The sequence below is a fragment of the Leptopilina heterotoma genome, unplaced genomic scaffold (assembly GCF_015476425.1).
Source record: "Leptopilina heterotoma isolate Lh14 unplaced genomic scaffold, ASM1547642v1 Lhet_24, whole genome shotgun sequence".
Lineage (NCBI taxonomy): Eukaryota > Metazoa > Arthropoda > Insecta > Hymenoptera > Figitidae > Leptopilina > Leptopilina heterotoma.
Genome location: NW_025110956.1, coordinates 4,696,146 through 4,723,832, shown reverse-complemented (window position 1 = coordinate 4,723,832; position 27,687 = coordinate 4,696,146). Strand labels below are relative to the sequence as shown.

The 27,687-nt window shown below is 23.4% G+C and overlaps 3 protein-coding genes across 3 annotated transcripts; 1 reads left to right on the top strand and 2 right to left on the bottom strand.

The window, feature by feature from the left end:
* Nucleotides 1–2,593: 2,593 nt before the first annotated feature.
* LOC122503044 (probable ATP-dependent RNA helicase DHX35) lies at nucleotides 2,594–8,874 on the bottom strand. The gene is made up of 12 exons (XM_043613452.1): nucleotides 8,619–8,874; nucleotides 7,791–8,005; nucleotides 7,523–7,702; nucleotides 6,345–6,485; nucleotides 5,991–6,153; nucleotides 5,472–5,633; nucleotides 5,229–5,375; nucleotides 4,768–4,909; nucleotides 4,334–4,620; nucleotides 3,433–3,738; nucleotides 3,019–3,172; nucleotides 2,594–2,928 (listed from the first exon to the last, which is right to left on the bottom strand). Exons 1-12 carry the CDS (start codon nucleotides 8,647–8,649, stop codon nucleotides 2,802–2,804), a joined length of 2,055 nt encoding a protein of 684 aa, XP_043469387.1. The 5' UTR covers nucleotides 8,650–8,874; the 3' UTR covers nucleotides 2,594–2,801.
* Nucleotides 8,875–9,041: 167 nt separating this feature from the next.
* Nucleotides 9,042–24,555, top strand: LOC122503038 (endoribonuclease Dicer-like). Its single transcript, XM_043613441.1, has 25 exons — nucleotides 9,042–9,239; nucleotides 9,661–9,841; nucleotides 11,440–11,857; nucleotides 12,191–12,476; nucleotides 12,551–12,627; nucleotides 12,737–12,840; nucleotides 12,969–13,107; nucleotides 14,781–14,911; nucleotides 15,188–15,428; nucleotides 15,620–15,877; nucleotides 15,970–16,242; nucleotides 17,844–18,017; nucleotides 18,134–18,338; nucleotides 18,433–18,754; nucleotides 18,943–19,283; nucleotides 20,402–20,547; nucleotides 20,623–21,036; nucleotides 21,163–21,378; nucleotides 21,723–21,929; nucleotides 22,038–22,119; nucleotides 22,259–22,479; nucleotides 23,668–23,839; nucleotides 24,062–24,134; nucleotides 24,223–24,378; nucleotides 24,504–24,555. Exons 2-25 carry the CDS (start codon nucleotides 9,672–9,674, stop codon nucleotides 24,550–24,552), a joined length of 4,875 nt encoding a protein of 1,624 aa, XP_043469376.1. The 5' UTR covers nucleotides 9,042–9,239; nucleotides 9,661–9,671; the 3' UTR covers nucleotides 24,553–24,555.
* A 196-nt stretch (nucleotides 24,556–24,751) lies between these two features.
* LOC122503043 (signal peptidase complex catalytic subunit SEC11A) lies at nucleotides 24,752–27,526 on the bottom strand. Its single transcript, XM_043613451.1, has 4 exons — nucleotides 27,323–27,526; nucleotides 26,912–27,021; nucleotides 26,677–26,826; nucleotides 24,752–25,426 (listed from the first exon to the last, which is right to left on the bottom strand). The coding sequence occupies exons 1-4, from the start codon at nucleotides 27,368–27,370 to the stop codon at nucleotides 25,192–25,194; spliced, it is 543 nt and encodes a 180-aa protein (XP_043469386.1). The 5' UTR covers nucleotides 27,371–27,526; the 3' UTR covers nucleotides 24,752–25,191.
* Nucleotides 27,527–27,687: the final 161 nt, after the last annotated feature.

Here is a 27,687-nt window from a genome sequence, read left to right as displayed (position 1 = left end):
TTTTTGTGCTTCTTCTTGATCATTTTTATGACGTTAAAGTAAAAAAAAGAAATTTACATTCAGGAATTTTTATTATTTTTTGGAAGAAAATTTTACTATAAAAGAGAAATGTTTTTAAAAAAAAACTACGAGCACCAAAAAAATAAATTATTTATGTTCCTTATTTTATAAAATATAACATGCGTTTTATTTAATAAATTTACAAAATTTAATTCTAACTTTATTTAAGTATTAAATAATAATTTTATTTAATATTAATATTAATTCAAAATCAAGTATTGAATACTAATTTAATTGTATTCAATATTAATTCAAAATACAGTGAAACCTGTAGGAATGCAACTCGAATTTCAAAAATTTGTTTAATAGTAAACAATCCTTAAAAATTTGTTTTATAATTTAATTAATTTGAGGAGCAAATTTTCAAAAGCTGATAAATCCATTTTTAAAAAAATTGAGATAAACATAAATTTAATATTTTAAAGACCTCACAAATTGACCTGTCACCGTTAAATGTTAGAAAAAAAAATTATTAACAACGAATTTTCAATTTAAAAACTTTTTGACATAACCAAGATGACTTATAATTTTTATGTTTTTTATTAAAAAAAATTATCAAAACCTGTAAATCACTTAATTATGATAATGTTTAATTAAAAACAGAACGTCTTAAATATAAAAACATTGTTATAAAAATAAATTAATACAAATTTTTTAATTTAAAATTAACTGCAGTGGTTATGTGAAAAAAGTCATTTGTTTCATTTTCTCGAAATAAGAAAATATGGATTTATCAAGTTTTGAAAACTTGCTCCTCATTTATATTAATAATCGTTGTATTCCGGTAAACTGTTCGCAGTTTAAAGTTAGTTGCTGTTCGCTTTTTTGTTTCCTAACTTTTTAAATAATTTTTCTTTTTAAATGTTTTAAATTTTTATTGTTTTTAAGAATTTTTTTCAATTACATTTTAAATTAATGTAGGTATTGAAATTTATTTAATTCTTGCAAAGTATTTATAAAAAAAATTTGAAAATAATTGAATTCACTTCGAGAATGTTATCAACATTTTTTTCAATAATTGAATTCTTTCGAGAAAATGTAATTAAAATTGCATTAAAAATAATTTAATTCTTGTCAAGATGTTTCTTAAAATTCTATTTGAATTTTTGAATATTAAATACCAAATTTTGGAAAGTAAATGAACTTTTGAATATTAAATACCATTTAATTCTATTTCTTAGAAAGTAATTGAGTTTTTGAATATTAAATTATATTAAATAAATATTGAATTAAAATTGTATTGAAAATAATTTAATTCTTGGCAAGATTTTTCTTAAACTTCTTAATAATAATTGAATTGTTTTGAAAAATTTATTCCAATATTCTTGAAAATATAGTGGAGTTTTTTAAAATAATTTTTACTGAAAATTTTAAAAGTAATTGAATTTTATCAAGAATTCAATTATTTTCAATAATTGTAATAAAATTCTTTGCATAAAGTCAATTTATAAATAATAAAAATCTTCGTAAAAAACTTCACTTATTTTTATATAAATAATAAAATTTTTATAAGGATTTCAATTATTTGAATATAAAATTTTAATTGATTTCTTCAAAAAACTGAATTATTTTTAAAAATCTTGTAAAAATTCTCCGAGAAAATTCAATTATTTTAAAAACTTTTAATGAAATTCAATTCAAGCATTCAATTATTTTAAAAACAATTTTTATTGAATTCCAGGAAAATTACATTATTTTTAAATTTTTCGTAAGAATTCAATTATATCAATAAATAGTAAATTTTTCTCAAGTATTAAATTATTTTAAATACAATTTTCGTAAATTTTTTAAAAATATTTTAATTTCTCAGAAGAATTTTTTTATTTACAAAAATAATTGAATTCTTGGCAGGAATTTTACAATTTACAAAAATAATTAAATTATTTCGAAGAATTTTATCCGAATTGTTGACAATAATTGAATTTAAATAATATTTTTTAAAATAATTGAATTCTTTCGAGAAATTTTATTAAAATTGTTTTGAAAACAATCGAATTCCTTCGAAACATTTTATTATTTATGAAAATAATTGAATTCCTTTGAAGAATTTTCTTATTTATGAAAATAATTGAATTTAAATTGTATTCTTTCGTGAAATTTTTATTAAAATTGTTTTGAAAATAATTGAATTCTTTCGAAACATTTTTTTATTAATGAAAATAATTGAATTCTTGCAGAGGATTTTACAATTCATAAAAATAATTTAATTGTGCGAAGAATTTTATCTTAATTTTTGAAAATAATTTAATTTTTTGAAGGAATTTTATTAAAAATTTTGAAAATAATTATTTTTTTGAAAAGAATTTCAACAAAATTGTTGAAAATAATTGTATTTTATTAAAATTATATTGAAAATAATTGAATTGCTCTAAAGATTTTTATTATTTATGAGAATAATGAATTTCTTGCGACAAATTTTATTAAAATTTTTGAATAATAATAATCAAGAATATTTAATATTACATATATACTTAATAAGTGAATTCTTTAAATTTTAAATCTGTAATCATTAAAAAATTGAAAGTTAAGAACGATCATTTAAAAATTGATGTTTATTCTTGAAAATATAAAATTTTTTAATTTACAAAATAATAATAAACGGAAAACCCCGTTCCGCACGCTGGCGCGCGTATCATTTTCTAGTTTGTAATATTTTTACAATATTCTGATTCAAGTATTGAATATGAATTCAAGAATTGAATATTAATTTAAGTATTCAATATGAATAGTTAATTTCATTTTTATACACTGTCGAATTTTCTTCTTTCGTAAAAGTGAGGAGCCAATTCCGTTAGCCATTCAGCTTGAATTACTGTCAATTCTCTCATGTAGGTTTTATTTGTTTGCACTATCTCGCAAAATAATAGCCTGTAAGAAATTAAATTTATATTTTAAAATTCATATAAAGAAATTTTAGAAATCTTTTTTTGTCTCTATTTTTTTTATTGATTAACTTACCATTGTGGCTGTTGCATTGTGTATAAACAACTATTGGGATGAATATATAAATCTTTATTTCCGCGGACAGTCTTGTATACTCCGGAATAATGAAGATACGCTGCATTTGGAAAGAGTCCAGTTGTTATGCATCTTAAAATCACTTGAGTATTTCCTGAAATATAATTAGAATATAAGTGAAAATTCCATTTGGTTTTATTTTTACGGAAAAGTTTTAATTTACGGGAAATTAAAATTTGAATTTGAAAATAATAGAAATATTTTGAAACTATTAAATTCAATAACTTTTAGGAAAATCGACAGGGATCCAAAATTAGTGTATTTCCTGCGAGGTCCATTTTTGGTAAAAATTATTCTCTATCAAATTTTTGGTAAAAATTTAAAGAGAAGAATTTTTTTCCATTTCTTGCTTACCTCTACAAGTTGTTAGTGGGATGTCGAGTTTCTTTAATTGCTGCCTCATTTGCGATCGAATTTCCGTGGCTCTTCGCAAAGCTTTTTGATTAAGAAAATTCCTTTGACACCAACTTCCATTTTTATTTTCCTCATAGGCTGTGTAGACATTTAAAAGGGTTATTAAATCGCCTTCGTGTACTTGAAACAAACGATGAGCGACACGAGCTTTTAATGCTTTATCGCCACTTATTGGTTTTGTGAAAACATTTTGCACCTGGAGCATTGCCAAAATTGTTGTTATCTCTTCTGAACATCCCATTTGCCCTGTAAATTATACCATACGACGTTAATTAATTTTTTATTCATATAATTATTAAAATTTTTGGAAATAATCAATTATTTCCAAAAATTCCCCAAAGAATTATATTATTTATGAAAATAATTGAATTCTTTCTACAATTTTTATGAAAATTGTATTGATAATAATTGAATTTCCCAGAAGTACTTTATTATTTATGAAAATAATAAAATATGAAATAAGAATATTTGTTTCAAAAAAAATTTTAATTCCTTCGAGGAATTTAATTAAAATTATATTGAAAATAATTGAATTTCTCCTAGAAATTTTATTATTTATAAAAATAATTAATTTCATGCGAAGAATTTAATTAGTTTTTTTTAGAAAGAGTAAATGAAAAGAATTATTTAATAAGAGAATTTTTTAAAATTTTGAATCTAAAATCATTCAAAAATTAAAGTTAATATTTAAAAAAATAAAAAATTTCACGATTTGCATAATAAAAATAAATTGGAATATCGCTTTTCGCACGTAATTTTTTTCTAGTAGCGATAATAATAATAATATGAAGAAATAGAAAACAATTAAAAATAGTAAAAATATAAAACAATTGATATTTACCGGAGGAAATAAGGCATTTTGCAAAAATAGGCTCCAGTGGTAATTCAGCCATTGTAAATCCAACATCATCGGTTAATTCTCCATTATTATTGATCGCTCCCAGTGTATATAATAATTCCAATCCGGCGAGAAGATTTATGCTCGGTGGCGACGATGGGAAATTAAATCGTAACACATTGTCTATACCCAGTGCTTTAAGTTGCAAAATTGCCGGCGATAAATCTGTTCGTTGCATTTGCGGTGGCGTTGAATCAGATAATTCATTATAAGCATCTTCAGTGTATAGTCTATAAATAAAATTTTCTAATAAATGGAAATTTGAATAAAAATAATTTACATAATAAAAATAAATAAAAACAAAAATTGAATAACTAACGTGTAAATTTAACGCACTTTATATATAATGAAATTTTGAGTAAGAAAATAAATTTTACCTGTACACTCTTCCAGCTCTAACACGACCAGCTCGACCTAATCGTTGATCGGCTGAAGCTTTAGAAACAGGAGCAACAACCAAACTGTTGCTTAAAGTTTCCGGATCGAACCATGGTAATTTTACAAAACCACTATCAATCACTGAAAGAAGGAAAATTCGAATTAAATCATACTGACAGAAATTTAAATCATTATAATTTAATCATTATAATATAATAATATATAAATAAAATAAATAAATAATAAAATATATAAAAATACATAAATAAATAATAAAAAAATAATAATATATAAATTATAACAACTTCAAAAATAATATTAAAATACTATAAACATTATTTATACTCTTATAAATTATTAAGTTAATAAAAATTTAATAACAAGAAGTTAAAAATATTATAATTAATTAAAATTATATATTTAATTGCTTCGCTATGAAAGTAATTTGCTTCATTCTTACCGTAAACGATATTTGGAACTGTAATCGAAGTCTCTGCAATATTTGTCGCAATAATGACCTTTCGTGTATTTTTAGGTGCCTTCCAAAAGACTTTAAGTTGTTCTGAGTTTGGAAGTGATCCATACATTGCTAATGGTAATAATTGATCTACAATTAAATAAGAGTAATTAATAAGAATTATATAATTAATTAATACACTTAAAAATCGATTGCCAATATTATTCAATTTCTTTTAATACTAACGATCTCCTTCCTTTATGAGTTTCGCGTGCTCAGACAAAAGGGAAACGGCCTTATCTACTTCCTCTAATCCTGTGAGAAAAGCCAAAATATCACCGGCTTCTTCAGTCTTGTGTATATTTAATGCTGTATTAACCACCGCTTGAACGTAATCAGGAACTGGCTCTAGAAAATAAAATTTTTAATAATTTAAACATTTTAAAATAAATTCTAAATAATTTTTAAATTTGAAAACAAATTCTATATAATTTTTAAATTTTAAAATAAATTCTGAATAATGTTTAATTATTTGGAATTTATTATTACTAATTACTATTACTAATTCGTTTCTATTAATATTTTAATACATATTTTATAGAACTCCAATGGATTTCGATTCCCGGCATAAATAGTCCTCTAATTTTTCAGTTTTAATTTTCAAATTCGTTTCTTAATGTTTTTCTTCTCTTTTTTTTTTGGTTTTTAAATATTTTACTAAAGTACTTATATGTTTTAATTATAGTAAACAAAATGTTCATTTACCTTGAGCATAATAAATGTCAACACCATGTAAACGACCCTCAACACTTATTACAGTCGCTGTGTCGTTTTCCGGCTTCTTATTTGTATTTAAATTGAAAAAATCTCGAAGTTCCTCTGCGTCAACAGTTGCCGAGGATATTATAACTTTTAAACTTTTTCGTTTCTACAAAAAGAATGTAAAATTTGTTATTTAAATTTTATTCAATCCAAAGAAAAGTATTTGGAAAAATTGATTCTTCATGAATAAAACTTATTGAATTAAAATTCAATTGAAAATTAAATTGAAAGAGAATTAAAATCGAATTGAAATGGAATTAAAATTAAAATTTTATTCGAATTATTAATTTTACTTACTCTTAGTATTTTCTTTAATAAACCCATTAATATATCGGTTAAAACTGTCCTCTCGTGAACTTCATCCATAACAATGACACAATATTTTGTGAGTAATGGATCTCTCATCATTTCTCGTAATAATATTCCTTCGGTAATGTACTAAAAAAGAAAGAACATTTTAGGCAAAAAAATATTTATTCGAAAATATTAAAAAATCTCTTTTAAAAAAAGAGGGTGAACTGCAACAATTTTCGTCTTTTTAAAAAATCGGGCCAAAAAATGTAAAATTGACCAAAAAACTGCACGAAGATCACGGTAAATTTACAAAAAATGTATTAATAAATTATTTATTCAGTGATGCAGAATAGGAAGAAATTAGTTTAAATTTTAGGAAACGCCCACAGTTTTCATCTTTTTTCAAAAAAATGTACAAAACTGTAAAGTTTGGTTTTTTTGATAAACTTTAAAGGCAAAAATCATTACAAAATAAATTATTTTTTATAATTTTTGAAAATGTTCTTTAAGAATTTTCAAATTCATTTGTTTACAATGCAATTTTACGAAATTTCGATTATTCGGAAATTCTTCAATTAAATAAACATTAGAAAATAAAAACTTCAAATAAATTAAAAAAAAATTCAGTTAAAATTTAAAAAACAAATTTATTCTACAGAATTGTTAGTTATAAGTATGAAAAATTCAAATTTACAAAGAATTTAATTTGAAACCTTTTCAAAATTCAATTATTTCTAAAAATTGCAATTATACATAATTGAATTTTTCCGCAATCATTTGTAACTTCTCTAAAATTCAATTTCTTTTAATGTTGTTAACTAAAATTTCTCTATAAATCCATTGTTTTTAATAATTAATTAAACATATATTAAAAAAATTAACTAATTTCAGAAGAACTTGAATAATGACATTTTTTCAAAAATCCAAGTTGATTAAAATTTCTAATTAAAATAATTAAAAATTGAAATTTTAAAAAATTTCAAAGTAAAACTTTTTGGAGTTGACAGTTAATTGGAACTTAAAAATAAAAATTCCTGACTTTACCCTGAAATCCCTGACTTGTGTCATATAAAATGTAATTTGTTTGATAGTGACGAAAAATTATTGTATTAAAAATTAAATTTGAAGAAATAAATGGATTTCGTTCATTTGATCGTTCAACTTTAGTTTCATTACGTTACCTTTATTTTGGTGCTTTCATTAGAACAATCGTCGAAACGAATACAATATCCAACTTCAGTGCCCAACATACAGCCACGTTCCTCAGCCACTCGACTTGCTAACGTTGTGGCCGCTACTCTTCGAGGTTCAGTGATTCCTATCATTTTCTTATCGGCCGTCCATCCTGCTTGTACAAGATACTGTAAACAATTCGAAAAAATAATTCCACGTTCCTTGAAAAAAAAGAAAAAAAACAAGTAAGGAAATTAATTTAATTCTTCAATTTACCTGCGGTATTTGAGTACTTTTTCCACAACCTGTCTCACCGACTAGAACTAAAGTTTGGTATTTTTCCAGTAAATAAATAATGTGCCTCATGTATTTAAATATTGGCAGTCTTTGACGTTGCACATCGAGCGACAAAGAATGATGTGCATTGTAAATAAATTGCGTAGAATCAGTTGGATTCACATCAATTTTATCCTCCTGCCAGAATGTATCACCTATGAGATAAAAGATTACAAACCCACCATTATTTTTTTGTAAAAAATTTTAATTTTTATGTTAATAAAAAGTTATTAACTCTTTGATCATTTTCCTAAAGTTTTGAACGTTCAAATGAACGAAATATTTTTTGTGCTCTAATATTTTTAAAAATTTATAGACTGAAATGGAAAAATATTGTAATTGATTATCTATTTGGCTAAAAAAGATTTTTTAATGTAAAACAGTATTTTGTGATAAAATTAAAATTAAAAGAAGTAATAAAAATATCGTCCTTCGTTTGAACGTTCGAAACTTTAGAGATATCTTTAGTCAATTATAATCACAGGTGAGAGTTTCAAATATAATTAAAGTCTTTAGTAATAGCTTTTAACAATAGCTTTAATAAGCTTCTTTTTAAACAGCGAATCATTTTTTAAATAATATTCCTATATTTTTTACTTATTTATTAAAATAAGAACAGAAAATTATTTCGTTTGTTTAAGGTTGGAAATAGCTTAATTAGTCTTTTGAAATTTTTTAAAATTTATTAAATAGGTTACAAGTTATGTCTATTTAATTCAATTGTAATTATTAATTGTTATTTTAATATTTAATTTAAAAAAAACATACCTGGCATCAAAAACATAGATTTCGCATTCATTGCGTTGCGTGTATTTTGAGGTTAGAAAGTTAAAAACTGTTTTGACAGTCAAAATATTTAGTTCCTTTCCATTTTATTATTAAAAATACACAAGAAATGTTGTATTATTAATATTATTATTGAATAAAGATTTCATAATATTAGAATTATTTCATTATTTCCGTTTGTTAGTTTTGGTTATTAGCTTGTTGACAGTTTGACACCTTAAGGTACAGTCTCGTCCACAGTGCGTCATATGCGCAAACAGACCTTCTGTCCTTCTCACAAGTATTTAGTTTTTCCAAAAGTCGTGTGAATGTACCCTAAGTGCAAAATTATTTGCGATTGTGAACGTTGTGAATACACCGTTGTGAACGATTTTTGCAGTGCGTGTCCCCTCTCTATATACTTTATTTTCCCATCGTCTTCTGTTTTGAGAGGTTGTTTTTTGTTTTGTCGGCATAAACATGCATGCATGCAAAAACATTTTAATAGTGTAATCAGTGTAATAATAATTGTACAAAATAATATGAAAGTGAATGTTGTGAACAAAATAATAAATTTTAAAATAATAAAAAAGTGATAAGAAAATATTAAGGCAAAAATCAAAAGTAAGTGCAGAATCTCATATCTTGAAAGATAATGTTTATCTTTTTTTTACTCTAGAAGCACGTTCGGACACGTCAGTGCATAATTATTGCATCAGATAAAATGAGAAAAATCCTACGGGGATTCCCTAAGTAACAAATATTTCAGTGATTTCAGTGTTTATTTACTAAAGGGTTTATTTATTTATATTTTATATCTAATATAGTAATTAAATAGGTACATCGAATACAGTTTTTTTTTAAATAAAAATTGTCAATATCAGATATTTAGAGATTAATTTGCTATTTGGAATTCAAAAAATTTCGAAAATTTACACAAAACAATTGCAATCAAGTCAAATATCTAAAATTTTCTTTTTATTATCTAAAGGGGAACATTATTTAACATTTTCGACTTACAGAATTTTTAAATTAAATTTTACAGAAATTGACATCATGGAATCAGATACGGAGAAAGCGAAAGAAGATTTGGTACCTCGTGCGTACCAGGTAGATCTTTTTGAGAAGGCAGTAAGAGAAAATACAATAATTTATCTTCCTACAGGTTCAGGAAAAACGTATATTGCCGTTCAAGTTGTGAAAAAATTATGTGGCGCTATACAAGGGTAAGATTTTATCTTATTTTTTTGTTTTGAAATTTTATTTTGAAGTTTCTAATTTATATTGCAGGCTTCACTTTCATCTACTAAACCCTACTATTTACTACTTTTTCTACGATTTTCTACTATTTAAGAAAAATTTAAAAACATTCTTTGTAAGAAATCAATTATTTTCATAAATAATAAAAATCTTAAGATGAATTCACTTATTTTTTTGAATATAATCTTAATAAAATTCTACGAAAGAATTCAATTATTTTCAATAAAGATTTTAAGAAAATTTTTCGCAAGAATTCAATTATTTTCATAATTAATAAAATTTTCATAGAAATGCAATTACATAAAATCACTCACGAAGAAACCTTTTCTCGCAAGGCGTTGGAGAAAACGTAGTGCACAACTCGTGGTGAAAGAATGATTTTTCTTGAGTGATTGCTGCTCTCGAAAAATCACACTTTCGCCACTAGTTGTACAATGTACTATTACAAAACTTTTATAAAATGATTCAATAAAAATTTAATTATTTTCAAAAATTTTAATAAAATTCTTCGCAAGAATTCAATTATTTTTACAAATAGTAAAATTCGCAAGAATTCAATTATTTTTACAGATAATAGAATTCTTTTCAAGAATTCAATTATTTTTACAAATAAATAAAATTCTAATTAAATTAAATTGAAAAATTTAATTTAGAAATTCTAAAAGAAGAAATTCGTCGTTTGAAAAGTTGTAATTAAAATTTTTTTTTGAACATATAGTTAAATTCTTGTAAAAATTGAAAATAGTTATTTAAATTTTCAATTAATTGGAAATCTTGTCAAACTTAATTGAAATCGATTGAAATAAATTTTATATTTTTAAGAATTTTGCTTTTTTTTTACTTTTAAAACTTATTTTTAAACATAATCGTATTTTTGGAGAATTCTGACTAAAAGTTTGGAAAATAATTGAATTATAGAAATATTTAGAATTAAACTTATCACCAGGATAAGAAAAAAATTGAATATTTTTTTTCAAGAATTTTGTTTTTGTTTTACTTTTAAAAATTATTTTTAAACATAATCGTATTTTTGAAGAATTCTGAATAAAAGTTTGGAAAGTAATAATTGAAATTCAGAAAAATTTAGAATTGAACTTATCACCAGAATAAGAAAAAAATTGAATATTTTTTTAAAGAAATCAGGAAAAAGTTAAGGAAATACGAAACCAAATTTTTGCGAATTGATAAAATCGAGTTTTTTTAAAGTGGGTGAAGTTTATAATGTTCTTGATAAACGATTGGGAGAAAAAATTATTTTTTATCCAGAAGACAATATTTTTTGTTTCTCTTTTAAATTTCCGATCAAGAAACACTGTAAAAAATTTTTTATGACAGAAATTTGATTAGAAAAATATGTTTTTCTTCTTAATTGTTAATTGTAAAGGTTGTGAACTTCACCAATGGGTTTTTATTCGTCAAATTTAATTTTTCAATGGCTACATTTTTTCTCTACTTTTTTACTTTTAGATTTTACTTTTTTACTTTTCTACTTTTTGCTTCTATTTTATATTATTGAGTACGAAGCCTGATATTTTTTTATATAATTTTCGTTTTCTTTTCACAGTAAATACAGCAATGGATCGAAGCGAACTATTTTTATAGTTAATACAGTTCCACTGGTATCGCAGCAAGCCGATTATCTTGCAAGACACACGGGTTTAAATACCAAGGGTTTTAGCGGCGATATGCAAGTTGACTTTTGGGACAATAAAAAATGGTGGAGCGAAATTGAGGACACACCGATCCTCGTTATGGTGGCACAAATATTTTTAGATATAATTAATCATGGAGTCATGTCCCTTGATAGAGTCAATTTGATTATATTTGACGAATGCCATAGAGGCGTCAGCGACCATCCCATGCGGCAGATTATGCAAAGATTCGAAAAATGTCCTCTCGAAAGTCAACCAAGAGTGTTGGGATTGTCGGCAACTTTACTTAACGCTAATATTAAATTAGATAAAATTCAGGAAACAATTCAGGTACAACAAAATTTTTTTAACCTATTTTTTACATTTCTAAAATTTTCAACGTTCATTTCCAAACAATATTTTTATCAGTTCTTATAATTTTAATTTTGTCCAAAAATATTGTTTTACATTAAAAAATATGTGGTGCGGATAATTAAAAGATTTCTGTTCAGTTATTTTTCAAAAATATCGAAATACAAAAAAGTATTTCGTTCATTTGAACCTTGAAAACTTTAGAGAAACTATTTTTATTAGTTGATTGCTAAATTGTTGTTGCTTTACTAGTTGATTAATTAATAATCAAATTACTGTAATTAAGTTATATATGAAAATATTTTCTTTTAGTCACTCGAAATAACATTTCACTCGAAAATTGCTTCGATTGAATCTTTAGCAATTGTTGCCGGATTTTCAACAAATCCCAGGGAAAATTGTATAAAGTACAAAGAAGAAATTAGTGACACCACCAAAGTCGATGAAATTATAAATGAAATGAAAAAAGTTTTGGAAATCATAAAGATTCCGCAACCGTCGGATAATAATTTTTCAACGCCTATATTCAAGCCAAAAACAAGAGCGGAGAAATTGATTAATATTTTAGTGGATATAAAGGAGAATTTAATAAATACGGGTAATTTGAAATATTAAATAGGAGAAAATCTACTTTTCATTGATCTATAATTTGTGTATTTTTTTCATTCAAAGGAATATTTGGAGCAACTAAAGCTGTCTTATTGCACATGATACAAATGGAGAGTATAAAAAGAACTTTTGCCGAACCAGTGAGTCATTAAATTTGATTTATTCGAATAAACATAATTTTTTTTCAAATTTAAATAAATACTGGACATTTTTCGACTATTGTAAATTTTATAATAATTCCATTTTCAGCAAGGAATATTCGTCTTGGACTATATTTTGACAAACATGATGAAATTGCGAAAAATGTTCGACATAGAAATGGACGGATTATCGATTAGAGATCAAATTTATCAGTACGTTTTAATATTTTCTAATTTTTCTCTATGTTTTGTAATTGAATTTAAAATATTTATTATTATATAAAAAAAGTTTCTTTTTCACTATTGTTAATTTCTGTTAATTCAGTAATTTAATTTTACAGATTCTCGTCGGATAAAGTTATAAAATTGATAGCGATTCTAAAACAATTCAACGACAAAAAAGAGGCTGATAAAAAATTTTGTGCCATTATCTTCGTTCAAAGACGCTTTACGGCACAAGTTCTGTATCACATTTTGAAAGTAAGTTAATTATTGAATTTGTTTATTGAATTTTTTTTATTAACATTTTTTAACACAATTTTTTTTTATTTTCTATTTAAATATTAATTTTTGTTTATTTTCATCTAAAAGGAATTTCAATAAATGAAAGTCATTCTAATTACAAAAAGAAATTCAGTGAGTGAAAATTTATATATTAATAATCTTTGTATAATTTTTCTTTTTAAATTATATTTAATTTTAAAATTAAGAATATGTAAAATGCAATAGCATTTAAAATTAAAATGCAATAGCAAACAATTTTATCAAAAAATTTGAGAACAATTGAATTTTTCCGAAGAATTTCATTTATTTAAGAAATTTTATTAAAATATAGAAATTAATTGAATTCTTTCGAAAAATTTTATTAAAAATTAAAAAAAAATTGAATTGTTTCGAAGATTTTATTAAAAATTTTAGAAAATAATTGAATTCTTTTGAAAAAATTTTATAACGAATTATGAAAAAAATTGAATTCTTTCGTGAAAATTTATTGAAAATAATTAAATTTTTGCAAAGATTTTACTATTTAAAATTATAATTGAATTCTTTCCAAGAATTTTTTAAATAATTGAATTCTTTCGTGAAATTTTATTAAAAATTTGAAAAAATTTCGTATTCTTTCATGAAATATTTTTAAAATTATATTAAAAAATAATTGAATTTCGGCAAAGAATTTTACTATTTATGAGAATAATTGAATTGTTTTTGAAGGATTTTAACAAATTTTTAAAAATACCTAATTGAATTCTTTTGAAAACTTTTATAACGAATTAAAAGAAAAAAAAATTGAATTCTTTCGTGTAATTTTATTGAAAATAATTGAATTTTTGCAAAAAGTTTTCTATTTAAAAGATTTAAAAATATAATTGAAATTTGGCAAAAAGTTTTCTATTTAAAAGATTTAAAAATACAATTGAATTGTTTCCAAGGATTTTAAAAAATTTTTTTAAATAATTGAATTCTTTCGTGAAATTTTATTAAAAATTTTTTTAAATTTCCAATTCTTTCATGAAATATTTTGAAAATTGTATTAAAAATAATTAAATTTTGGCAAAGAATTTTACTATTTATAAAAATAATTGTATTGTTTCGAAGGATTCTTAAAGTACCTAATTGAATTTTTTTGAAAAATTTTATAACGAATTAAGAAAAAAATTGAATTCTTTCGTGAAAATTTATTGAAAATACCTAATTGAATTTTCGCAAAGATTTTACTATTTACAAAAATAATTAAATTGTTTTGAAGGTTTTATTGAAATTTTAGAAAATAATTGAATTCTTTCGTGAAATTTTATTAAAAGTTTTCAAAAAATTGAATTTTGGCAACAAATTTTACTATTTTTAAAAATAATTGAATTTTTCGGAATAATGTTATTATTTGTAAAAATAATTGTATTCTTGTGAAAAATAAAATAAAAGTTTTGAAAATTTAAACAATAATTGTCAATTATGTACTTAATAAGTGCATTTTTTAAATTTTGATTATGAAATTATTCAAAAAATTTATACATATTTGAAAATAATAAATTTTATAATTTGCAAAATAATAATAAATTGAATATCTCGTTCCGCGCGCTAGCTCGCTTAAAATTTGCTAGTTAATTATAAAATGTGTAATTAATTGTAAATACGTTTTCGTTTAATTATTTTAGAGTCTTCATCAAGAAAATCAAGAATATGCATTCTTGAAGCCTGAATATATGGTAGGATACAATAATGACCCTTACAAAAATTCCAAAGAAATTATGTGTATTTCTAAGTGGAATCAGGACGTATTAAGAAGGTAAATATATTTTTATTATTATTATTTACACCTAATTTTAATTTTACCTATTTTGATAATTTCTTACCCTTTTCACCTTTTTTCCCCCAATTTGATTAATTTTCAGATGAAATATATTTCACAAAAACAGTTAAATTTAGGTACAATGTCTGAAGATTAATCGATTCAAATGTTAAATTATCCAAATTTTGAACTATTTTGGCTTTAATTGAATTTACTTTGAATTTTATTCTAAGATAGGAAGAGAAATAATTTTATTTTTCTTTTTAAATACAGATTTCGTAATCGTGAATCGAATTGCATTGTGGCAACTGATGTGGTGGACGAAGGTGTCGATATTCCACAGTGCAGTTTAATTGTACGTTTCGATTTGCCGATGGATTTTCGATCCTATATCCAAAGTAAAGGCAGAGCACGTCATTCGACGAGTCAATACACAATGCTTGTTCCAAATGGAGATACTAGATTTGAATCCAAATACATACAGTATCAACAAACTGAAAAATATCTACAACAAGTAAGTGTAAATTTTTAACACTAATTAAATTATTTATTCTTTATTTTTTTTATCGAAAATCAAAATTCAAACTTTTTTTACCGAAAAAATAGATAAAAAATGGAATGAAAGGAATAAAAGCGAAAAAATTTCTTAAGCACACGAAACAAGTTGAAATTAGCAAATAAATTTTAACTCTTTAATTTTTATAGATACTTGTCGGTCGAACTGATTTTCGCATAGCGCCGAATGCTGAAGAAATTGAAAAAGAATTATATACATACAAACTCGAACCATTTGTTCATGTAAACAAAGAAGGTAAAGTTTGCGTTATAACGGAGCAGTCAGCAATCAGTTTATTGAATCGATATTGCGCTAATTTGTATAAATGCAAATTTATCAGTTTATCTCCTACTTGGACTTTACATAAGAATAAACCTTTAAATGACAATGTTGAGCAATTATATCAGGTATAATTGAAATTCGTTTATAAATCTAAATTTTTGTTTGTTTTTGTTTAAAAAAAAGCAATAATTTAATTTTAAGAATTTTTTTTGTCCAGGTTTCACTCACTTTGCCAATTGTTGCGCCATTGAAAGAGAAAATTGTTGGCGATTGGATGGAATCAATTGACGATGCCAAACGCTCCGTAGCTTTAAAAGCGTGTATTAAATTAAAGGAAATTGGCGAATTAAATGACAATTTGAATCCTGTTGATCCTGATGTTATTCAGGAAAATGTCACTTATCTGTTTCCCAATTGGAACGAAAATGATAAATCTGAGGATAATGGCCTGCCAGGAACGTACAGCAGAAAGAGAAAACATACTCTGATTGTGAGTTTTTATTTTTTTAATTTTTACCGAAGAGAATATTTTTGAATAATTTTAGATTCAACATTAAAAAAAAATCTTCTATATCGTTGTATTCTGGTAATCTGATCGCAGATTGAAGTTAGTTGTTACTTGCTTTTTTATTTCCTAACTTTTTTAATAATTTTTCTTCTCTTTTAATTTCATATTTTCAATTTTAAAATTAATGAATTAAAAAAAATTAATTAAAAATCATTGAATTCTTGCAAAGAATTTTGTCAAAAAATTTGAGAATAATTGAATTCCTATGCAGAATTTTATTATTTCTGAAAATAATCGATTTCTCGCGAAAAATTTTATTAAAATTTTTAAAAATCCTAATTTAATTCTTTTGAAGATTTTCTTTGAATATTTTTTTTAAATAATGGACTTTCTTTAATAATTTTAATTGAAAATTGTGAAAGTATTTTTAATTTTATGAACAATTTCTTTCAGGTTTTTAAAATAATCGTGTTTCTTAATAATTGAAATTAAAAATTAATTTATTGAATTTTATTAAAATTTTTAGAAAATAATTAAATTCTTCTCAGAATTCTATTAAAATGTAGAAAATAATTAAATTTTTTCAAACAATAGATACTATTAAACGTTTTTATTAGAGTTTTTATAAATAATTATATTCTTTTGAAGAATTTCTTTGTGTTTTTTTAAATAACTTAGTTTTTTGAATAATTTCAATTCAAAATTTTGAAAATAATTGAATTAAAACAATGAATTTTTTCAACTTTTTAAAATAATTTTCAAAATATTGAGTGGCAATAATTCACCCCAAATAATTTTTGCGATGAATTTTACTTCGAAAGGATTTCTTGATAAGAATTTATTTCAAATTTTTGAAAATAATTGAAATTCTGCAAAGAATTCAATTATTTATGAAAAAATTGAAGTCTTGACAAGAATTTGTTTCAAATTTTTGAAAATAATTGAAATCTTCCAAAGAATTTTATTTTTAATGATGATAATTGAATTCTTACGAAGAATTTTACTTTTTATAAAGATAATTGAATTTTTAGGAAAAATTTTATTAAAATTTTTTTAAATAATTGAATTCTTTTGGAAAATTTTCTAACGAATTAAAAAAAAATTGAATTCTTTCGTGAAATTTTATTGATATAATAATTGAATTTTGCAAAGATTTTACTATTTAAAAAAACAATTGAATTGTTTCGAAGGTTTTATGTATTAAAATTTTGGTAAAAATAATTGAATTTTTGCAATAAATTTTATTATTTATAGAAATAACTGAATTCTTCCGAAGAATGTTATTATTTATGAAAATAATTGAATTCTTCCGAAGAATTGTATTCCATTATTAAATAATTTACTAATTATAATTATTTATTATTTTCTAAAATTTTAATAATATTCTTCTGAAGAATTAAATTATTTTTGTAAAAGTTGAAAGAAATTTTTCGTGAAATTTAATTATTTTAAAAATTTTTAATTCATAATTATTAAAAATAACTATATGGTAAATTATTTAATTTATTTTGTAAAACAAAAAAATCACAAAAAAAATATTTAATTTATTATTTTATTTAATATGAAAAAAATTTTGTTTACAGCATCCAGAAGCTCTTTATGGAGCATTTCCTGTAGCTGATAAGACATTATATCTTCACATCTTGAAAATGACTCCAAAATACTCAGAACCTTTGGACAATCGACACCTTGTATTTTATAATTTATTGAAAGAAAATGCAGGCTATGGTTTGCTGACAACCACCGAGTTTCCTGAAGTAAGTGAATTATTCATTTCCTTCTTTTTGTCATTATTGATAAAACTTAATGAGTAAATTAATAATTAATTCATTTAATTTATCTAATTGGTTTTATAAATTTCATTAATTTACAGTTGCCGAATTTTCCAATTTTTATGAACGTTGGACCGTTGGAAGTTCACGTGGAAGTCAATGTCAAACGATTCACTTTAGATAAGGAAAAAATTGAGGAATTGAAGAATTTCCATACAATGGTATTTCTCAAACTTTTAAATATTGTCCATGATTTTATGGTTTTCGATGTTAATAATTTAGAGAACAGTTTTGCCGTTGTCCCAGGTTTGTTATTCTTTTATGTTAATAATGAAAAGCTTGAATTAAATATAAATTTTGAATTTAAATTTAAAATTCAAAAACTTTTTATTTTCTCTAGTGAACGTACAACGTGAAATCGATTGGAATATTGTCAATAAATATCAGACAATTGAAAATAAAATTCCACTCTCGCCCTTTGAAATAAATGAAGATGATTTTGAATTGGCATTGGTGAAACCAAATTATAGAGCAGCGCCGAATATTTATATTGTCACGATGATTTGCGACGATATAAGAGCAGACTCGAGTTTTCCTGATAATAAATTTCGTTCCTATGTGGATTATTACAGAGAGCATTATAGTGTTTCGATAATGAATTCGAGACAACATCTTCTGGAAGTTAAATCAATTTCAACGAAAATTAATTGCATTGTTCCACGGTATAAAAATTTATTTCGATTTTTATTTAAAAAAATTATTTATGACTATTTATATGATTTACGACAAATGTAATGAATTACTTTAGATAATATGATATATAAATTATTATTTAAAATATAAAATAATAGAACTATAAGATGCTTGAAATCAATTTCTAATTTAATTCGTATTTTAATTTTTTTATCAGGAGTGCTCGCAGGAAGACGAAGGAAAACGTTGATTTGACAGAGCATCTCGTACCTGAACTGTGCGATATTATAGATTTTCCAGCACTCTACTGGTTAAAGGCCACGGCTCTTCCATCGATTCTTCATCGGATATCGCATCTTTTGACAGCAAACGATCTTCGAAGAGAGATTGAAAAAGATATTAAATTACAAACTCCGATTAAGAAAAATCAACCACCTTTGATAATAACAGGCATGGAGGTGGAGAAAAAAAAGGACAACTTGGAAAGTACGTTAGACGAGTCATCGGAAATGGATGTCTCTGATTTGCAGCCAGAAATTGGTGGTCCAGAAATTGATGGTAATATTTTTAATTATCTTCTATCTTCTAATATTAATAATCGTTGGATTCCGGTAATCTGTTCGCAGTTTAAAGTTAGTTCTTGTTTTCTTTTTTGTTTGCTAACTCTTTTAATAATATTTCTTTTTAAATATTTTCAATTTTAAAATTAATCTATTGAAAATCATCGAATTGTTTCAAAGAAATTTATCAAAACATTTAATAATAATAAAATTCCTTCGAAAAATTATATTATTTAGGAAAATAATTAAATTCTCGCGAAGAATTTTGTTAAAATGTTTGAAAATTCTAATTAAATTCTTTTTTAGTAATGGAAAAATTTATTTAAATTTTAGAAAATAATTGAATTCATTTAAAATATTTTATAACGAATTAAGAAAAAAATTGAAACCTTTCGTGAAATTTTTTTGAAAATAATTGAATTTTTGCAAAGAATTTTACTATTTATAAATAAAATTGAATTGTTTCGAAGAATTTATTAAAATTTTAGAAAAGAATTAAGTTCTTTTGAAATACTTTATAACGAATTAAGAAAAAAATTGAATTCTTTCGTGGAATTTTTTTCAAAATAATTGAATTTTAGCAAGAAATTTTACTATATTTTTAAATATAATTGCAATTTTTCGAAAAATTTATTAAAATTTAAAAAAATAAATTATTTTTATGTAAATATTTGAAAATTCTTGCGAAGAATTTTATTAAAATTTTTGAAATTATTAAACAAAAATAATTCAATAGTAAATTAGTTAATATGTAATTGAATTTTTTTAAAGTTTGAATCTGAAATTATTCAAAAATTCATATTTGAAAATTAAAAATTTTGTAATTTTCATAATTACAAAAATGCGTAACATTTGCTAGTTAACATAAAGTAATTGCTAACCGTATATTTAATAACTAGTAACAAGTATTTTAATTAATTCTTTTTGTATTGTATTTAATTAAATAATAATTTGGTTATAACAAATTGTATTTTACTTGAAATTACATTTAAATAAATTATTATAAATATAATAATAATTCATAGAATATACCTAATTAATTAATAGAATAATTAGTTTTTTTTTATATAAAATATGAAAATATTTTGTCATTTATTTGGGAAAAATATTTTGCAGTTCTGAGCATGGAAGCAGAATATCCTTGGCACAAGAGGGACGAACCTCCAGATTTAGTGAGAGATGCGGATATTATACAATTGATTCATATCGAAACGTATCATAAATTTATGGGAAAACCAGATATTAGTAATGTGAAAACTATGGTAAGAAAGTTCTTTTTCTTTTTTTTTCAATATTCAAATGAATATTTTAATCAATCAATCAATATTTAATTTCAGTTGAAACCAAAGCAAAATGTTTCTTATATTTCTCGGCCAGATTTGCCAGTGCCAGTGATAAAAATGTTGTCAAATGTAAAATTTGAGGGACTAAATACTGTCATTTTATTAAAGGCTCTAACCAGTAAGATCAGTAACGACGCATTCGATCTCGAGCGAATGGAAACATTGGGCGATTCATTTCTAAAATTCGCCGTTTCTCTATTTTTGTATGAAACATTCAAGAGTTACAATGAAGGTAAATTAACAGCATTAAAGGGAAAATTAATTGGCAATCGAAATTTATTTTATTGCGGTGAAAATAAAGATATACCAGGACGAATAAAAGTCGAGGACTTTATTCCAAATAGCAATTTCATTGCTCCTGCTTATAGTGCAGAAAGAGCAGTTCAAGTAGTATTGATTGACAATGAGGTAAATAATTAATTCTGATTTTTTCTTTTCTTTTCTATTGTGTTTTTCTATTTTAATTTTTTATCACAAAAATGATGTCAAAGTCAAGCGGAAAAGTCAAATTTATACATCACTTTTAATTTCCAGATATCGGCGAATGTTCTTTATGAATTGTTCATACCGGACGAAGAGAAGATCAGTGGTTATATTACTGAATTAACATTAGACGAAATACAGACAAAAGTATTGGCCTGGAGCGATACTCCTTCGAATTGTACGATGGAACAATTTTTGGGTAGACAAAATGTGGCGGACAAAGTCGTTGCCGATTCGGTGGAGTCAATTATTGGCGCTGGTCTTTGCGTAAGTACAAAAATCGTATCAAGAATTTTTAATTTTATTTTTTCTTCCTTAGAGAGCTTTTAGTCTTACCTTTAAATTAAAAATAATTTAATTCGTAAATTTTGATTCAATATTCGTAATATAAGATAATATAAAAATTTAATTTTTGTAGGTTCAAATCTCTTTGTTAAAGTTAATAACAATAAAAAAACAATTTAAATATTTCAATCTGAAAATATTAAAAAAAATTTTAATACAGATAAACGATCGAGTGAATAAATTTATATTTATTTTACTAATAATTAATTAAAATAATAATCATAGGTTACTTGAAATGAATGAATGAATGAATAATTTTTCTTTAGACTCTGGGAACAGAAGGCGCTTTGAATATTCTCAAGTGGTTCCAAATAATTCCATCGCAATCGAAAGTTGAATTAAAGAGCGTTCCAGTTTTCACGATGTCATTTAATGAGATTGCTTCTAAGGAAATTAATAGTCACATGCCCTGGGCAAATATGATTGAAACGAGATTAAATTATAAATTCAAAGATCGATCGTTACTTCTGCAGGTACAGTAATATTGTTAATAAACATATTTTCTCTTTTTATTAAATTTGAATATTTTTATTTATTAGGAAATATATTTTATTTGAAAATAATTTTTTTTAAATACTTAGGCCCTTTCTCATCCTTCGTATTCGTCTAATGGAATAACACCATGCTACCAAAGACTAGAATTTCTTGGCGACGCTGTTTTAGGTGAGAATTTTATTTATAAATGAAAATAAATATTTTTAAATTATGTTTATTGGAAATTTTATTATTTAAATTAGTCGAAATTTTAATATTTGAATTTCTTGAAATCTTTATATTTGAATAACTTGAAATTTGTGTTTAGATTTTCTTATTACCGTTTATATTTATGAATATTGTGGCGAATTGAGTCCTGGTGAACTTACGGATTTACGATCGGCACTTGTGAATAATATAACATTCGCCTGTGTATCAGCGAGATATGGTTTACATACAGCATTATTGTCGTACGTGCCAGTATTACACGACATGATAAATCGATTCGTTAAATTCCGAGAGGATAAAAAACACACCGTTGATGTTGAGGTGAGAAATGGAAAAATTTCTATAATTACGAAATTCCTTTTTTTTCTATTGTACTTCTTAATTTCTTTTATTCAAACTTTCAATTTCATTCAATTGTAATTAAACTTCTATATTAATAATTATTATTATATTCCGGCAGACTGTTTGCAGTTTGAAGTTGTCCTTTTGTTTCTTGTTTTTTGTTTTTTTTTTGTTTTCTAATTTTCTTTATAATGTTACTTTTTAAATGTTTAGGATTTCTAAATTAAAGAAATTCTAATTTAATGTTTTCAAGATTAAAGAATGACAAAAAATTAATTAAACAAAATAGTTTTGAATCGAAAATCATTATTAAATTAGTAAAATTAATTTAACATTCTAAAATATAAGAATAGTTAAGTACTTATAAATTGTTGTAGAGAAATGAATATTTATTCGTGCAAAATATGGTTTATTAAAAAATTATTTTTTAGGAAAAACTAGATTTTATTTATTTTAATGTCTTGTTCTGTGTAGAATGACAAAACAATTTTTTGTAATTTTTGTAACTTTTAAAAATTTTGAACCAGAAATGATTTAATTCTTGCATAGAATTTTATTAAATTTTTTTTAAAATAATTGAATTCCTGTGAAGAATTTTATTAAAATTTCTGGAAATAATTGAATTTTTTCGAGAAATTTTATTAAAATTGTATTTAAAAGAATTGAATTTTGTAAAGAATTTTATTATTTACAAAATTAATCCAATTCTTGCAAATTTTTTCGACGAATTTAATTAAAATTGCGTAATGAAAATAATTCAAATCTCATATAGAATTTTATAAAATTTTTTTAAATAATTGAATTCTTTCGAGAAATTTTATTAAAATTGTATTGAAAATAATTGAATTCCTGTGAATAATTTTATTATTTAAAAAAAATTCAATTCCTACAAATTTTTCCGATAAATTTAATTAAAATTGTATTTAAAATAATTCAAATCTTATAGAGAATTTTATTATATTTTTTAAAAATAATTGAAGTTCTGCAAAGAATTTTTACTTTGGCAAATAATTGAACTGTTTTGAAGTATTTTATTGAAGTTTATGAAAAAAAATATATGGTAATAATTAGTTAGATAATAAATTTTAAAAAATTTTGAATCTTGAATCTATTGAAAACTTAAAGTTGATATTTAAAACTAAAAAATATGTATACATATTTTTTCAGTTACTATGGATTTTATTAGAAGAAGATGAGTGCAATTTAGCTGAACACGTGGACGTGCCGAAAGCAATGGGAGATATCTTTGAATCGATTATCGGTGCCATTTATATTGATTCAGGAAAGGATATGAAAAAAGTTTGGGAAATCGTATATACTATGATGTCCGAAGAATTTGGTAATTCTTTCTTTAAATCTTATTCTTATTTTGTTTTGATTATCAAAATTTATTTACTTGATTATCATTAGATTATCAAAATTTTTTTACTTGATTATTGTTAGATTATCAAAATTTATTTGATTATCATTACATTAACAAATTGAAAATCAAATTGAGTTTTATGTAGAATTAAAAAAAATTGTTATAAATAAATAAAATCGAATTAAAATTTATTTTCAGAACTTTTCTGTGCCGATGTGCCTAAACAACCAGTACGAGTTATCTATGAGACGGGCGTTAGACCAAGATTTTTGTAAGAACACTATTTTATTATAATTAGTTTTTAAATTTTGACGATTTTTATAAATAATCTAATGTTGGATACTAAATTTCTATTTCAGGAAAGCCGTGATGGTAGAATCGACAGAAAGAGTAATGATTCCGTTGGAAATCGTAGTAGAAGGAAAACCAAAATTGTTCCACGGTTTTGGAGCAAATAAAAAACAGGCAAAATCAGCGGCATCGAAACAAGCTTTAAAATATTATCTGTCCAAAAAGTAAGTAATAAAAACTAATTGATATATAATTAGAATATTCATTATTAGTAAATTTTTTCGTTCGAAATACTTTTGTATTTTTTGATTTACTCTTTTCATTATCCTTTCAATATTTTTCTTTTTAGGAAATCGAAAGAGATTGATGCAACTTGTTCAATTCCAATGTCCTCTTAAAAAGAAGAAATATTTATTATAATATAAATCTCTAATGTTGCTATTTAAAAATATTTTTATTTTGTACCGTGTAAACTCTATATAAATATTTTAAACCTGTTGTTCAATGAATTTATAATGATTATGTGATAAGCATCGAAAACGAAAATTGTCTTTATTTTAAATAATTGTATATCTAAGTATTTGTAATAAAATTGACTTTTAAAATATAAATCATGATTTTATTTTAACATTTTCAAGGATTAATTATAATACAAGAGGAGATTTATTCACCAAATTTTGAATAATAAATAAATTGCGAAAAAGAAACAAACATTTAAATCGTCTTGTGAAAAATTTGTCTTTAAATCACTTAGAAGGAATGTTTATATGAAAATTTTTTACTGAGTGATTTAAGAACAATATACGAATACAAGAATTTGGATTACATTACATTTTTGATATTAAACAAAAAAACTGATGTATGAATTAAAAAAAAAGAAATTAACAAATATTTTCATCTTGCTTTTGTTTTTACATTCATTATGAGATCACACTCTAATTTTATAAGAAAAAAAAATGCATATATATACATATATATATAAATGATTGGGCGAGTTTTTATTCACTAATTAGAAAATTAATCTTATAAATCTTTTTTTATTCTCTATGTATTAAAACGTAAAGACCAAGAAATGCTAATATAGCATACTTCAATTTTGGATATTCGTTCATGAAAATTGTAACCATTCCTACATAGGGAAGAAATCCTCGTGCTCTTCCAACTACATCTTTACGACTCAGCCAATATTGACCTGGTGCGTAAAGACCTCTGTCGTCGACTGAATTATTATCACCTTTGGTTAAAAATTTCACTGTCTTATTTTTATCATTTCTGAAAAAGAAAATTTCAACGCATTATTATTTGGTTTTAAAAACTTCAGTAATTTTAATAAAATTTTAATCCAAAGAATTTAATTATTTTCTATATTTTAATAAAATTTCTTGAATGAATTAAATTATTTTAGAAAATTGTAATAAAATTCTGAGAAGAATAAATTTCAATTTTTCACAAATTTTTTGCAAGAATTCAATGATTTTTAATAGATTAATTTTAAACCTAACTGAAAATATTTGTAAAGAAAAAGTATTAAAAATGTTTAGGAAACAAAAAAGCAAACAACAACTAACTTCAAAAGTCGATAAAGTCGTTTATTTAATTCAATGTTGTCACAAAAATTTTATTTTGTATTTTCCTGACTTTTCAATAATTTTTAAATTCAATTATTCAAAACTTGAATAATTTTGTTAAATACTTCTTATTCAATAAATTGTTTATTTTTTATTGAAATAATTTAATTCTCGTAGAATTTTTTGACAAAATTTATTTAAAAAATGAATTGCAGTTCAAATTTTAGATAATAATTGAATATTAAAATAATTATTTTGTGAATTCTTAGAAATAATTAAATTTTGAAATGTTTGCAAATTTGAATATTTCATACTTTTAACAGACAATATTGTAGAATTAATTTCTTTTAAAAAGTTTAATTCAATTTTTTTTTGAAATAACATATTTGAAGTTTTTATTTTTTAATGTCTATTTAATTAAAGAATTTCCGAATAATCAAAATTTCCTTATATTGAATTGAAAACAAATGGAATTAAATTGCAATTCAAATTCTTCAAAAATTGTATTAAAATACTTTAAAAAATCAATTATTTTCAATGAACTTTCACAGAATACAAATTATTTGAAATCTTTCTAATTTTATATTTTAAAAATTGAATTAGAAAAATTATTCAAAAATAATTTTTGAAAGATTTGTCAACAGTTATACTTTTCATACTATAAAAATCGAAATAAGTTGCTTTTTATACTTAAAAAAAAGTTGTATTTTGTTTCAATATTTGGAAGAAAAGTTGAAAAAGTCACAATTTTTGAAAATAAGTAAAAAAATGGCGCATTTTTTGAAAATATTCGAAAAAAGTCACAATATTCAAGGCCTGAATTTACTTTTTAAAGGCTTAAAATTGATTTGAATTTAGTTAAATTTACCATTAAAAAAAGTAACGAATTTAAATATCGAAAATTATCTTTTTAAATAAATTAAAGTTAACATTATTAAAAATAGTAAAACTTACTTTTCGTGAAGTTTGAGGACTCTGTGGACTATCGGAATTTCACGACCTTCAATCTTGAACACCACAATTTCACCTACACGAACAGGTTCGTCTTCGTAATTTGTTAGGAATAAAAGATCTCCCCGATGAAACGCTGGTTCCATACTACCACTGTTAAATAAACAATTTCAAGCTTTAGATTCCAAGAGACTTTCGAGTTTAAATAAAAACCATAACCTATCTCTACAAAACTTACCTCAAAACAACTACAATCGGACTTTCGCTACCAGTCACAACCATTAAACCTTTCCATATCATTAAAGCCGAGGAAACTATCATTCCAAAACTTAATACCTGATAGAGAAACTGAAAAAATAAACCACATTTATTAATAAATTTTTCCTCTTACAAACTCTTCATTAAAAATTAACATTTTGTGTATGTGGCAGTGAACATCTGCTAATATTTCAGATACAATTTTAATTCACAAGGTTAAAAATTAGCGCAATAGATAATAGTAGATATTGTCTTAAATAAATAATAGTTTTCTAAAAAATATTTCTTAAAAACGTGTGAAAATTTTTAAAAATAAAATTCTAAAATATCACCGGGTTTATCGAAGTTCAATAGCCATATGTTATTTATAAGAGAAAATTTTCATATTTACCTGACGTTTATTCATACGTTTCAAATCATCAAGCGCACTTTGTAACATGATTGCTAATTTATATTAATTATTTTATTAGAAACTGAAATATATAATGTTAATTATTACAATTTTAATAAACAACTTATGGTTAACCTAAAAAATCAACTACTACACAAGAGGCATCCAATCAGTGAAGTCCAAGCAATTCACCTGAATAAATAATCGGCTAACTTCAGTGTGTCCTCTTGATAATAAACAGGGTTGGGAATGTTTTGAAGGGAAAATACAGTAAAACCCCTGTTATTTCAATTCTTTAAGAGGCTAAAGGAGAGTTCACAGTGCTTCGTTATTACAGGTCTGCGTTTTCCCCCCTTCCATTTTCA